The sequence below is a fragment of the Hemiscyllium ocellatum genome, chromosome 4 (genome assembly GCF_020745735.1).
Source record: "Hemiscyllium ocellatum isolate sHemOce1 chromosome 4, sHemOce1.pat.X.cur, whole genome shotgun sequence".
NCBI classification, from domain to species: domain Eukaryota; kingdom Metazoa; phylum Chordata; class Chondrichthyes; order Orectolobiformes; family Hemiscylliidae; genus Hemiscyllium; species Hemiscyllium ocellatum.
The window spans coordinates 81,985,640-82,001,352 of NC_083404.1; the positions used below are offsets into that span (position 1 = coordinate 81,985,640).

Consider the following 15,713-nt stretch of genomic DNA (forward strand, 5'->3'; position numbering starts at 1 on the left):
AGATTTCTGCTCACTCACTTGCCCTACTCATTTCGAGAGTTCATTGTTTTAAATCTGCTACCTCTTATCCTAAACATGAGATGAAGAGAAACTACTTCTCTCAAAGGGTTGTGAATCTGTGGAATTCACTACCCCAATGAGCGATGGATGTTGGGACATTGGGTAAATTTAAGGAGAAGCTAGTCAGATCTTTAATTAACAATGCGTTGAAGGGTTATAGAGAATAGGAAAGAAAATGGAGTTGAGGCCAATATGAGATCAAGCATGATCATATCAAACAGTGGAGCAGGCTCAAGGGATTAAATTGCCTACTCCTAGTTCTTATTTACTTTGCAGGTTTGCTGTATCCCCTTCTCAACTTATGTTTCTACCTTTCTTCGAGTCATCAACAAATATAGCAACCATACATTCGGTGCCTTCATCTAAGTCATTGAGAAAAATTTTAAACAGTTGAGATCCTAACATTGATACCTATGAAACTCCATTCATCTAAAAATTGCCCATTTCTGCCTCAGGCAGAATTTTCCACTCCCTTGAGCAGTATGGGCCATAGTGAGAAATGTGGGAAGCCATGGCCAAAATGAAAATAATCAGAATCTCGAAAGAGACTGTGAAAAAGGTTACAATTTTCTACTTATTGGTTAAATTCAGAATTCAGATCTCCAATCTTTATTTTTTTATAAAGCAGAGATAAAATAGATTAGATTAGACTTACAGTGTGGAAACAGGCCCTTCGGCCCAACAAGTCCACACCGACCCGCTGAAGCGAAACCCACCCATACCCCTACATTACCCCTTACCTAACACTACGGGCAATTTAGCATGGCCAATTCACCTGACCCGCACATCTTTGGACTGTGGGAGGAAACCGGAGCACCCGGAGGAAACCCACGCAGACACGGGGAGAACGTGCAAACTCCAGTCAGTCGCCTGAGTCGGGAATTGAACCCGGGTCTTCAGGCGCTGTGAGGCAGCAGTGCTAACCACTGTGCCACCGTGCCGCCCACGTGGCACTTATTCTTGTGGAAATCTTTTCTCCTGCACTTTCTGCATGGCTCTTCACCCAATAAATAGTATTATCTCAGTCTAGGCTGGCTGAGTCTGGCAGCATGTCCTCCTTTATTAGTCAGTAAGAAAAATACAACCATCCTTTCCACCACACCATGACCAGCTTCTCCAAACCCCTGTTGGTGAACTAGTGATTTAATTTGCTGGGACATTTCTTTTAGAACTGTGATGCAAGATAACAGTATGAAGGGCAATTCTTAGTTTACAATGCCTTAAAAATGATGCTTGAACTTTCTGAAGGCTTGGCAGTGGCAAACACTTCCACTTGTACCATGTGATTCCATGAGATGGATGCCAAAGATGTCAGTTGCGTGATCAATGAGATCAAGTGCGGAAGATTATATGGGATGTGTCACCATGGATTTGGCAGATTGGACACCATGAATTTCACTCAATAAAATACTTTGCCAGAAAGTGGGAAAATTAATCCCCAACTTTGTTTCTTGTGGGCTAACCAATCCTCTGTTCATGGTAATGTGTTACCCCTTTCACTATTTGCACTTATTTTGCACAGTAACCTTTAATGTAGCATCTTGTCAAATGTATTCTTGTAATCTAAGTAAGTACAGTGTATCCACAGCTTCTCTGTCATCTATGCTGTTTATTACAAAGAAAACAAGTAAATTAACCAAACATAATTTTCCTTTCACACACCATGTTAACTCTGCTTCTCGCCATGAAATTTCCTAACTATACCCTTTTAATGATAGATTCTAGCATTCTTCAAGATTCACACATTCTTCAAAATTCCAGTATTCTTTGTATTCCTACATTTTTTCTATCTTTCTTTGAGCATTTTGTAGGCTACTTGCAGCTCATGGCATTGTCTCCTCTGCTGAAGGAGAACAGATAATTATTTGGCGATAGATTTGCCAAAACACCCCAATCTATGTACATGCAACTTAGTTCTTACCTGTATCCTGTGTAACAAAATTCATGTGTAACCTTGGTCATTGATGAACTGATACATGAAATATCTATTTTCCATTCAAACCCAGTGACTTACCTTATACAGATCCTAACGCAATAGTAAGGCACATGTAGTATCAGTACCTTAGCTGATGAGACATTGCAAGTGTCAGAAAAAGTAAAGGGGTCCCTTCATCAATGAAGTGGTGTTACTCTTCTTCTGCCTGGGGATGCTCTGACTGGACATATAACAGATCTTAGGTGTTTGACTGCAAACCATCAGAAAAGCAGATTGGGGTGAGACAATAGCGTGACTTGGAAATCAAGAGGTCCTTGGTTATCATCAGCAACAAGCACATTACAGATAACAGGATGGGAGTAAGCTAGAAGTGGAGAAAGGGCATAAACCCAGTGCGTAATTTCACCCCAAATGTTGTAAGTGATGTCTGAAGCCATGGACTCTGTCATTGGCTCAGCCGATGTTATAGAGAGCCATCTCCTCCATCAGAACCAGGAAATCCCAGATTTCTGTTTTTATATTCATTTGCGTTGTTCCTGGTGGTTGTAGTTGAACTTTCCCACAAGAGAGAAGGCAGAACATTAATTATTGTGTTACACCTAATTTTGGTGGTGTACCTGCCATTGCTGAATGACTAGAGATATGTGAAAGCTGTGACACCTCGTAATGAGACTGATATCTCGACAATATGTACTGGATGTAGATTATGGCTATCAAGCACATGCCCTGGGTGCCACAGATTGCTGACAAGTAATGATGGTGCAGTTAACTACGTTGGAAGTAGTGGATCAGTGAGTATGAAGTTCTTTTTTTCAAGATGCATTCATTTATCTTGATCGCCTGTATAATGTCATCAGATGACTTGTGACACTGCTGCCAGTTTCTTCGCAGAAGACTTCTTGTATTGGCCACATGGATCCCATGAAAACCTGTCCACCTCCATTACTAAGGTTTTCCTCACTACATCCTTGAATCTAGGCAACGTCTCACTTTCCAGGTACATTTGTACAACTCTTGTATGCCAGCCAGGCAGACTAGTTCCCTATTACTGAGTGCTAATTCCTTTGAAGTGGGGGAGACTTACTGTAATGAGTTGCGTGCTGGCTGCATCCTACAATACAAACTACAATTAGGCGAATGAAAAGGCAGCACCACATTTATGTGCTGCCTGCCTCAGTGGCAACGTTAGTTGGCTGTTCTTGAAGCATTGTTGCCACACCCCAATAATGAAATTTTAGCCCAAAGAACTTTAACATCATCACCTTTAGGCACATTAACATTTGCAGTAGTAAGATCTAGCTACATCCGAACTGACTAAACTTTAATGATTGGTAGAAATTATATTTTATAAGATTTATAAAAATGAGATACATACAGTTGCCATTGCCAGAAAATATTTTTGATAATCCTCATGCTAAAATAATTTAAAGGGTTATTCATAGGTTGTGCAAAAATAGAATCCATGTAACTTCCATAAACTCTGTTTTTATCTCCTCCCATTTAATTTTGTGATTTGGAGGTGCTGCTTTGGACTGTGGTGGATAAAGTTAAAAATTACACAACACCCGGCTGTAGTTCAACAGGTTTATTTGGAATCACTAGCTTTCGAAGCACTGCTTCTTCATCAGGTGGTTGAAGCAGCGCTTCCATTTAATTTCAGCAATAGTCCAGATTGTACAATAGGAATAGATGTGATGTCATTAGCAGTAGCAGGGAGTAAATTGGATAATAAAGTCTGACAATGTACATGTGCAGTGCAATTCAGAAAACCAGAATTGAGGTCTAAGATACACCGATTCTTCAAAAGCCTCACTGCGGTTGGTATTTCATTGAAAGATTTTGGCACTGAAACTTAGAATATTGAAAGTCTTTGTACTGATGAACAAGTGTCAGAAAACATTAGGGCTGCTGCATTCAGCAGGAATGACACTCCCAGATAACTTCTCTCAACCTGAACATTTAATTTTATGTGTGAATTTTTATTCTTTCAGGATATAATTATTGTTTGAGAGACTTTCATTTTTAGTTTTCTATCTACTTAGGTTGGTTGCAACAATGGTTTAAGTTATTTTTAGTATGCGGCAAAATACCTTTCGACTATAAATGTAATTCACCAATTACATGGTTTTCTTAGTTTATTACCTGCTCAGATCAAGGAAAATAAAAAATAGTAATGTCAAGCATGCAACATTCATGCAGTCATTTTGGGCTCTCTCACATCCATGCACAAGTGGAAAGTTCAAAGGTGATAATGTTCAGTGCAAAAGGAAGATAAAAGAAAATACAATTTAGTGTAAAAAATACAAAATGCCAGAGAAACTCAACATGCATCTATGAGAAGAGAAACAGTTCATGTTCGAGACCAGTATGACTCCTTTTCAAAACTACTGAAGTTCGAAACATCAACTGTTTTTCTCTCTGCTCAGATGCTGCCAAACCTGCTGAGTTTTTCCAGCACTTTGATTTTTTTTTCAGAATTCCAGCATCTATAGTATTTTGATCTGAATAGTGTTCAGTGTCACTGGAATGCAAGATTTAAACCTGAGGCGCTGGTGGTATTCACTGGCTGACTGCACTCAAGAAACCATAGTGAAAGTTGCATTTATTTTAATGCTCTTTGCTCCCCATTGCTTCCTCTTTGTTGTTTCTATGGGAACCAGGCCAGTTTCCTTTTAAGAAAGAGAAAAAAATTCTCAAACAGTTTAATTCTGAATCCATAGTTACATATCATCATCTATAATAGGAGAGGATAAGCCCCTTTGACTCCTGGAACCTGCTCTGCTGTTCTAAGACCATGGCCAATCTATTTGTGTTTTCAATTCCACATTCCTGTCTGTCCCTGTTAACCTTTGATTCCCCTTCCTAGTGAGAATCAATCCACGTCTCTTCAAAATATTCATTGAACTCTACTCCACCACCTTCTGAGGCAGTTTTCTAAAGTAGCACAATCTAATTTCCGTCCTAAAAGTGCAACCCCTAATTTTAAAAATGTGTCCTGTAGTTCTGGACTTACACATGGATTGGTTAAGACCATATTAACTGGGGTTTAGGGGAGTGAAAGGGGTTCTTTATAAAATTCTAACAGAACTATTCAGGATAAATGCAGAAAGGATGTTTCCGATGACTGGGGAGTCCTGGGGTAGGCAAGACTAACATAAGGAGACCTTTCTTCACCTAGAGGATGTTTCTAGTCCAATGGCTCATGTATCACCCCATCTGAGAAGGGAGGGAGGCAGAAAAAAGGAAACTAAAGACTATTTAACCTGACCAGGATTCTTGGTAAGATTTTATAGTCCACTATTAAGGATGAGATTGTGGAATACTTAGAAGTGCATGGTAAAATATTGCTCAGTCAGCATGGCTTTTTCAATTCTATACCACAAAAGGTGGTTGATGTCAAACATTGAATGTTTTCACAAAGGAGTTAGACGTAGTTGTTAGGACTAAACGAATCAAGGAGTAAGGGGAAAAAGCAGGAACAGAGAACTAAGTCGATTGATCAACCGTGATCATATTTAAGGACAGAGCGGTCTCAAAGGGCTGAACTGCCCCCTTCTGTTCCTATTTCCTATGTTTCCATAAGCAAGAACCTTCAAATTCTTAGTGGAGCATAGAGTATCCCAATCACCAATTCAAAAATTTATTTTTGAGGGGGAAAGAGAGTCGCCTGACCCAATTGAAGAAGTTAAGCTTGGCAGACTGGGTGAAGGACTTCTGCTCCTTCTAACCAAAAGCAGTGCTGTAAGGGCTCAGATTTCTCATTGAGTTTTTTCCTTTCCTCCTTCAGTTGCCAGGATTCCTGAAGGCTGGCCATCACTAAGGAGAAGGTGCTGGGGAATCTGAAAGGTCTGAAGGTGGATAAATCACTTCGACCGGATGTATTACGCCCAAGAGATCTGAAGAAGATAGCTGAGGAGATAATAGAGGCATTGGTGGTGGTCTTTCAGGAATCACTGGTGTTGGGGAGGGTCCTAGAGGACTGGAAAATAGCTCATGTATTACCCCTGTTGAAGAAGGAAGCGAGACAATAGAAAGGAAAGTATAGGTCAGTTAGCTTGACCTCAATTGTCAGTAAGATTTTAGAGTCCACTATTAAGGATGAGATTGTAGAGTACTTGAAAGTGCATGGTAAAATATTACTGAGTCAGCATGGTTTTGTCAGGGGGAGGTCATGCCTGACAAACCTGTTAGAATTATTTGAAGAGGTAATGAGCAAGTCAAACAAAGAAGAGCCAGTGGAGATAATCTATTTGGATTTCCAGAGGCCTTTGACAAGGTGCCACACAGGAGTTTGCTAAATAAGATATTAGAGGCAAGGTACTAGATAGAGGATTGGCTGACTGGCAGAAGGCAGAGAGTGGGGATAAAGTGGTCTTTTGCAGGATGGCAGCCAGTGACGAGTGAAGATCTACAGGGGTCTGTGTTGGAGCCACAATTATTCACATTGTACATTGATGATCTGGATGATGGAACTGAGGGCATTGTCTCTAAGTTTGCAGATGGCACAAAAGATAGATGGAGAGACAGGTGGTGTTGAGGAAGCAGGGAGGCTGCAGAAGGATTTAGACAGGTTTGGACAGTGGGCAAAGAAGTGGCAGATGGAATACAATGTAGGAAAGTATGAGGTTATACACTTTGGAAAGAATAGCACGGGCTTAGACTATTTTCGAAATGGAAAAAGGCTTTTGAAATCTGAAGGAGAAAGGGGCTTGTGACTCCTAGTTGAGGATTCTGCTAAGGTTAACTTGCAGGTTCATTTGGCAGTTAGGAAGGCAAATGCAATGTTAATGTTCATTTCATGAGGGCTAGATTATAAGATTAAAAATGTATTCTGAGGCTGTACTTTGGTCAGACTGCTAAGGTTTGGCTCAGTGGTTTGCACTGTTGCCTTACAGCACCAGGGACTCTGGTTCGATTCCTGCCTTGGGCAGCTATGTGGAGTCTGCACATTCTCCCCGTGTCTGCCTGGGTTTCCTTTGGGTGTTCCGGTTTCCTCCCACAATCCAAAGATTTGCAAGTTAGATTAATTGATCATGCTAAGTTGCCCATAGTATTAGGTGCATTAGTCAATGGTTAATGTAGAGTAGGGGAATGTGTTTAAGTAGGGTACTCTTTGGAGGGTTGGTGTGGACTTGTTGGGCCAAATGGCCTATTTCCACTCTTTAGGTAATCCAATCTATATTTGGAATATTATGAGCAGTTTTGGGTCCTATATTTAAGGAAGGATGTGTTGTGTAGGAGGGGTCCAGAGGAGGTTTACAAGAATGATCCCAGGATGAAGGGCTTGTCGTATGTGGAGCAGTTCAGGACTGATGAAGTTTAGAAGGATAAGGTGGAATCAGTTTTAAACTTACATAATACCAACAGGTCTGGATAGAGTGTGCATGGAGAAGATATTTTGACTAATAGGAGAGACTAATTCCCAAGGGCATAGTTTAAGACTGAACCTGAGGTGAGGAGGAATTTCTTCAGCCAGAGAGAGGGTAGTTAATCAATGAAACTCATTGCGTAGAGAGCTGTGAAAACCAGTCATTCAGTGTTTTAAGGCAGTTTTTGATTTGTAAGGGGATCAAGGGTTACAGGGAGAAAACAGGAGAATTTGTCTTAGAAACATATAAGCCATGATCAAATGGCAGAGCAGACTTGATGGACTGAATGGCCTAATTCTGCTCTAATGTATTATGATCTTATCCAGATTGAGTCATTAGAGTTAAACTTGCAAAGCAGGTTTAATCCATGGCCGTCAGTCTTATTGCAATATTTGAATTGTTATTCTGCCTTCTGGTAGCAGGTTGATTTTTATGTCATTGTGTGGTCTCTATTAAATCTGGTATTGGACAAATTGAAAATCAGTTGTGCTGTTTAATATTACAGGATGTTAAAATTTTCACCTGCTTGACTTAGTGAGAATTCTTCAATCCAGTTAGTTCACAAAACCATTTGCTTGAAAATACCACAGGTAACAAACTGTAATGTTAGAAGGTACTTCTCATAATCCAACAGAAAATTGGTGGATTATTGTAAGTTTAATAGTCAATGACCACCATTAATTTTCCAATCACTGGAAAATCCAGATATTTAAATGTTAGCCATAATAATTTTCAAGGTAATTAGCATTTTCATCATTGTCTATTTTCAACTGTTGCTGATACTCTTACACATAACTTTGTTACTTCTAGACTTGACAAATCCAGTTCTATCCTGGCTGTCTTCTATCTTTATTGTTAATAAGCTTAAGCTCATTCAAAATTTTGCTGTCCGTATCCCAAGTTGCAGCAAGTCTCATTTACCCTTCAGCCCTGTGCTTGCTGACTTGCATTGATTTCTAGCCCTTGTGTAGCAGTTCAATTTTAAAATTCTTATTCTTGTTTTCAAAAACCTGCATGGTCTCACTCCTCCTTCACCTAATACTCTTCTCTAGCCATACAAACCTATGAAATCTCTGCACTCTTCCAACTCTGACTTTTTGCATGTCATCAATTTTATGTACTTTAACATTGACAGCTATGCTTTCAGCTATCGCAATCTTAAGGGAGAAAGCAACATTCTCTGTTACAACTTTTGATTATCTCTTTTTTGGCTTGGTGGTAAATTTTGTTTTATAATATTTCTGAGAAGTGACTTGGGACTATGTTAAAAGTGCAATATAAATACAAATTGTTATACATGGCTATGTGTACTGAAGCTCCTTCCTCTTGCAAATTTGGTGTACCAATCCATGTCATGGTTTCATAAGCATTTTTTATCTATAGTAGCACTCTACTTTTCAGAGAAAGCTGACACATTCAGTTTTCTGTTGTTAGCCTATTTCAGTATGGCTTGAATTCATCAACAGGTTAATTATAAAAATGACATGATAGGACTAGAACTTTAACTTTGGTCCTCATGAAAATAAGAATCCAAGCTTTACCACTAGAACAAATCATCTGGATGCACAGGAACATATAACTTAGGAGCAGGGAGAGCCCATTTGGCACTTCACACCTTCTCCATTGTTCAGTAAGGTCATGTCTAATCTGATGTGGTCTCAGCTCCCCTTACCGTTACCATTCTTGTTTATCAAAATCTACCAATCTCAACCTTTTAATGAATACACTTAAAGACTCAGCCTCCAGTACTTTCTGGGGAAGAGAATCCCACACTCCTAACAACCCTTCCAGAGAAAACAAATTTCTCGTTATCTCTGTCCCAAAAGGCAGAACTTTTCTATTTAAACTATGTCCCTTAGTTTAGTTCTGCTCCATAAAAGGAAACATCCTCTCAGTATCCACTCAATCCATTCCCCCCAAAATCTTATACATTTCCATGAGATCAATAAGATCCTTACTCAACTTAACCACTTTCCAAAACTGGATATTTGAATTTTCTTCATGTTTGGTGATTTTTTTTTATGTCTGCCATTTCTCTGCCTATTTTAAAAAAAGATTAAATATAATATAAAGAGATTGATGTCACTCAATTTGCTGATTTCTTCCTCAGTTGTGTACAACACAAATCTATCTTGTTATTGTTGTACAGATACTTTTTGCGACTTCATCTTCTGCAGCAGATTGTTGGAGTTGCTAAAAGCAGTTTTCATCTCTTTTAAATTATCATAAGAACATATTTGATTCAATAATTATTATTGCTTGCTTTATCACAATTAAGAAAATTTAAACTTATCACTATTACAGGTTAATATGCTAAGATATTTGGATATTCTTATCTTTGGATCGAAAATTTAAAGATAAAACCTTTCAAGCACCATTCGGGTCAACAATTTGAAGAAATTATTAGGCTATGGTTTCAATGGCATAATCTGCAAAACTCAGATTTGTTTGTTACTAGATCTTCAAATAATCCTAATTAAGTCGACATTGTAAGATATTTCAATTTTACAACTACTTGAGGACTGTTATAAATTCATTACAATTTTGTAGCTGACATATAGGAAACATATGATAGTAGAGATCTGCAGCTCTTTTTTTAATGTAAAATCCAGTTTTATTCTTAGTGTAATATATATTGACAGCTATTAGTTTACTTTCTCATTGTGTTTGGATATTGTTTAAAGATTTGTTTGAGACCCTACCAACATGGTGTTAATTAGAACTGTAAAACACTTGAATCAACTAAAATGTTTAATTTAAATGTTTGTGAAAATGTAGTTTCAACATCTTACTGAAAAGTATAATCTAGAAAATTTGCATCTTGAATAAGAAATTTATAAACATAATATATTTGGATGTTGGGTTACCTATGAAATTTGTTTTCAAATTATACATTGTAGCTAGACAGCTTTCCTCTAAAACAGAGCAATTATGCTCAGGACTCAGATTTCTGCATAAAAGCATTATAGATATAAAAATATAGTTCTTCATGAAATGGAACAATTTATCAAATAATATTCTTAGATATCCTTAAAAGCTTATATTTTCTTAATGTTTTATCTTCAGAATCATAGAGAGGGTAAATGTATGTATAGGTTCTAATGGAAGTAAGGGAAGAAGAGACAAATGCAGCAAATGCTGAATTAGGACCGTTAAACATGACCAATGTATAGTTTTATTGGTTTCAGCGAACACAGCCAAATTACATTATTGAACTTCACTTCTCTGAACTTATTGGGTCACAGCAGAGAATATATTCCCATAATGCATTATGCCAGTAGCTTGCTCAGTGAATGTAAACTCATGTCAACTTCAGATTTGATAGTTATGATGGATAGTCTGGTACTAGTTCTTTTATAGTGCACGTGCACACACACACACAACAATAGTTAGTTCAAGAATAATCTCTCATATTCAATTAGCCAGCATTTTTTGTTGCTTACTAAATTTTATAGATGTTAAAATGGTCCTGCTTGGATAGGGTTGCAGATATAAATGTTTATTCACTGAATCTGCACCCCAGTGGAAAGCCTCACAAGACAGCAACATGTATTGGAAAATCAGTGTTGATGAATTATAGCACCATCACCACATCACCCTCTTCCATCAAGCTTGGTGGCCTATTGTGAGTGCAGAGTCATTGAATTTATCCTGCAGTGCCCACTTAAGATGGGAGTAAAGAAGTACAAAATAGAGCAGCGGTCCAATGCATTCTTTTCCTCTGTCTTCCTCTTGCCAACAGATGTTTGTGAGGCTGTTTGTAGATGAAAACTTGGACCGAATGGTCCCCATTTCTAAGCAGCCCAAAGAAAAGATCCAGGCAATAATTGAGTCATGTAGCCGGCAATTCCCTGAATATCAGGAGCGTGCCCGGAAGCGCATACGTACTTACCTCAAGTCCTGCAGGCGGATGAAAAAGAATGGTTTTGAGACGGTGAGTTGAACTGTCCAAATACAACCCATTCCCAGTCTGCATCTAATTCCCATGCATAAACTCATCACAAGACTTCTCCACCCACACTCTTTCCCCCCCCCCACCTCCCAATCATTCTGATGATTTTTTTAAATGTTATTTTTGATAACATCAGCTCAAAAGACCCTTCCCTATCATCCAAACCATATTTATTTTTGTGTCACTGGTGTCTAGGAGAATATTTTATGTGAATGTTTGCAGTTTCAAGGTTGCTTATCAAAATGCCGCATAAAGCATTTTAACAGTATATTATGCCTGATGTACCTGTCTATACTATGTGCCTGTCTACAGACTTCTAGCATATTCTGAGTTATTTCTAATAAATGTGGTTATTCCTTTTCTTCATTCTCATTAATACACTGCATAAAACTAGTAACTTAAGCATAATTTAACAGAAGTGCAAATGAAAGTTCCCCCATATATACAGCACAGGAACACTTGGCCAACTAGCCCTGAGACCTGGAATATCTTGGCCTCCTTCAATTCCTATGGACGTTTCATGTCAACTGGCTAATGTACTATGTGACAGCCTGAGTCTTCATTACTATCCTGATATTGGTAACAAAAGTTAAGGATTTAAACTGCTTGAAAATGCTTTAATCCCTCTTTTCAGAAATAAATGGTGAAAGAATTTCTTTGAAAGGTGAGCTATCTTATTTTCTAGCATATGTTATGTAGTGCTTCATTCTGTACATATTTCAATTTTCAGAACACCTTTTGTCATACACACCAGACCAATTAGTTTGTAGAGTTTCCTTTACTATAATGTCCTTTGAAAAAATGGAAATAATAGGGTTTTCAGAAAGAAATTAGTGGAATTCAAATCAATCAATCAGGAGAATTTTACTTTTGTTGGTTCCTGTTCACTTTGAAAAAAAAAGATAATTGATTTGTTTGAATTTAAGACAAACAAAAGCCAAAAATGCTGGAGAAATTCAGCAGGTCTAGATGCTGTGTCATTGAACTCGAAATGTTCACTCTGTTTTCTTTCTCTGTATAGTTACTGCCAGACATACTCATTACTCCAGCACTTTCTGATTTTGTTTATATTAACTCTCTAACATCTGCAGGTGTTTGTTTTATTTCTGGCAGATTTACTTCATTCTGAAAAGTAAAACAAAAAAATACTATTGCTGTTTAAAACAAAATTATGTTTCAGTTTGATCTGTTAAGTTAATGTGGAAGCTTAGGTGGAAAACTTCTAAGGAAGTTAGAATTCAAAACATTTTTCAACATGATTAGTTGTATCTGCTGAAGTAAAATTTATATTTTATTATCCCATGAACATGAGTTTCTTTCAGTTATTATCATAAATGATGGTATTCTTTGGGCAAATAAACCTAATTTTCAACTTGTATCATTTAATCCCACACCAGTATGCTTTGGGAATAAGATTGACATTGTGGAACAGAATCACTACATAATTGTATTTCACTGAAATTGCTAGTAACTACTGATTTTCATCAATGTTATTATATATTTGGTTATTTGTCACACATGTTTGTTCTTTTCTGTGGATAAGTGACCTTTTTGGATCCTCTAGAGATAGCAGAGCTCTTTTGAAGTCATATTTAGTAAAAAAAATAAAGTAAGCCTTTACAACATTGATCATTTTGTCAAAGAAAATCAAAGATGATGAGGAGAAGAGTTCACAGGAACAGAGGGCTCCCTAATCTCCCGTTGATGCCTTTTATCTACTCATTTGAGGATGCAAAATTTGTCACTGCCATCTGTTACTGCCATTCAGGAAAATATGGCTACCTCTTGTCTGGTCCAATGACATCTTCTTATGAACTCAATCAGTACTTCTAATGACTGGACACAAACAAGCTGTTTAAATGGTTGCTGCAAATTGTGTGAGCTTTAGCATTTGATCTGCAATAAATATTAAGTCTCAAATGATTATCTAATTATATATAGACATTCACAACCTTTGAGGAAATTCACAGATCTTTGTTCAAGAATAGGCAGACATAGAAGAAAGATGGAGTTTCCAGACTGCCTGTCTCAAATTGGGCAAAAGGAAAAATTTGGTAGAGTGAAGTAGCCAACACCGTCCTTCCATTATTTCACACTGGCTTTCCCCATCCAAACTAGACCACATGGATCTCAGAGATGTTAATGAACAACACAAGATGTAGGGTCTGCTTGATACAGCTTCCCTTATTTGGAGAAAAGCTTACACTTGTGAAAAGTCATATGGTGAGACAGTTGTGTTTCCTTGATTTATTTGAAAGATCAACCATGCGTAGAATGCTGATGATTTCCTCAAAGTAATAAAAATCATCAGGTCAACCATTCTGCAGAGTAGACTTGGAAGCAAGTTATCAGGTATCAGGCAGCGAGAGTACCTAACACGGTGCAGTTTAAGATCACCCTACAGAATCGTAACTAATGGACAATATAAAGGACACCACCTTTGCCATCCTTGGGTATGTCTTGTCCCACCAGCAGGATTTAGCTACCAGATGTCATGGCAAAGGGACATACAATAAGGAAGGAACTGCCATGGTTTATTCAACATTGGTTCCAAACCCCATGAAGTCTCATGGCAGCAGGTCAAAGGTGGCCAAAGAAACCTCCTGCTGATTACCACCAACCACCCCTCCTCAGTTGATGAACAATAATCACCATAAGTGTAAGATAAGATCACAAGACTTTGGATCAGTAGTAGGTTATTTGACCTACTGAGTCTACTCCGCCATTTGATGTGGTCATGGATTGTCTGATAATCCTCAACTTCAGTTTCCCACTTTTTACTCCATAACCCTTTGACTACATTACTGATTAAATGTTTGTCTGTCTCAGCCTTGAATATACGTAGTGACTTGGCCTCTAGAACCCTCTGTTATAAAGAATTTCAGCAATTCGTTAACCTCTGAGAGATGAAATTCATCTTCACCTTTGTCCTAACTGGGTGACCACTTACTCTGACATTATGTCCTCTAATGTAAGATTCTCACACAAGGGGTAACAACCTCTCCACATTTACCTTATTAATCTCCTTAAAAGCTTTAAATGTTTCAATAAGGTTGCCTCTCATTCATCTGAACAGTACAGGCCCAATATACTCAATATGCAATCCCTCCATATCTGGGATCAACCAAGTCAACCTTATTTCAACTGCTTCCAATGCCAGTATATCTTTCCTTCCATAAAGAGCCAAAACCTTTTCACTGTATTCTAGGTGTGTCTAGTACCTTGTTTTAGCAATATTTAACTACTTTTTAACTCCATTCCCTTTGAAGTACAGGCCAACATTCAATTTGCCTTTCCTACTACCTGCTGAATTTGTATGCTAGATTTCAGTGATTTATGCACATGGATTCCCACTCCCTCTGTGCTTCAGCTTTCTGTCGTCTTTCTCCATTTAAATACTATTCATCACCTCTATTTTTCCTGCCAAATGTACAACCTCACATTTTACCTCATTGTATTCCATCTGCCAAGATTTTAACCAGTCTATCGCCCTCTGTAGACTCTTTCTGTCTTCCTCACCATTTGCCTTCTCACCTGTTCTTTCCACAAATTCCCTCATCTAAGTCATCGTAAATAATTATGAGTTAAGCACTGATCCAAGTGATACTCCATAATTTACAGATTGCCATCCTAAAAATGCGCCTCTGCTTATCCTAACTCTCTGTCTTTATTAGTTAACCAATCTATAATTTTACGTAAACTACAGTGGGGAACCTTATTGAATGCCTTTTGGAAATCCAAGTGTATTGTACCTATGAGTTCCCCTTATCTACCCATATTGTTACCTCTTCAAAGAATTCTAATAAAGCTATGCTGCTTAAATTATGTTAGGGATTTCTAAATGCTCTGTTATTACATATTTTATTATAGCAAAATATTTTCACAATGATACATGTATTCCATGTTGAATGGAAGAAGTACTGATGGTGGAAAGGACACAGAATGTACTCCAACTGGATAATCTTCGTGTTCATCCCTGGGAGTGGCTTGGTAGTGCCAATACTGACCTAGCATGCCAAATCCTAGCTTGCACATCCCTGGACACAATGGACAACTTAGCATGGCCAATCCACCACACCTGCACAGTGGGAGGAAACCGGAGCACCTGAAGGAAACCTATGCAGACCTGGGGAGAATATGCATACTCTACACAGAGAGTCACCTGCTGGCTTCCTGGCACTGTGAGGCAGCAGTGCTAACCACTGAACCAACCTGCCACCCCATCCGAAATGATATATCTGCCAGACTGGATTTACAGCAGATAGTGTAGGTGTGAACAAGAGGGGAAAAAACTTAGTTAACCTCATCCTCACCAATCTATCTGTTGCAGAAATATCTGTCCATGACAGTATTGGTTATAATGACCACTGGAGAAAGTGAGGACTGCAGATGCTGG

The 15,713-nt window shown here is 38.2% G+C and overlaps 1 protein-coding gene across 3 annotated transcripts in view; it reads left to right on the forward strand.

Annotated features, from left to right (window-relative positions):
* LOC132815432 (nucleolar protein 4-like) overlaps nucleotides 1-15,713 on the forward strand; it is a 346,961-nt gene that overhangs the window by 280,706 nt on the left and 50,542 nt on the right. For 2 of the 3 annotated variants that reach the window (XM_060824364.1, XM_060824366.1), the window contains one exon: nucleotides 11,108-11,299. The exons of the other annotated variant lie outside the window; for it this stretch is intronic. In XM_060824364.1, coding sequence (XP_060680347.1) covers nucleotides 11,108-11,299 — 192 coding nt within the window. The remainder of the gene's footprint in view (nucleotides 1-11,107; nucleotides 11,300-15,713) is intronic. 3 annotated transcript variants of the gene reach the window in all.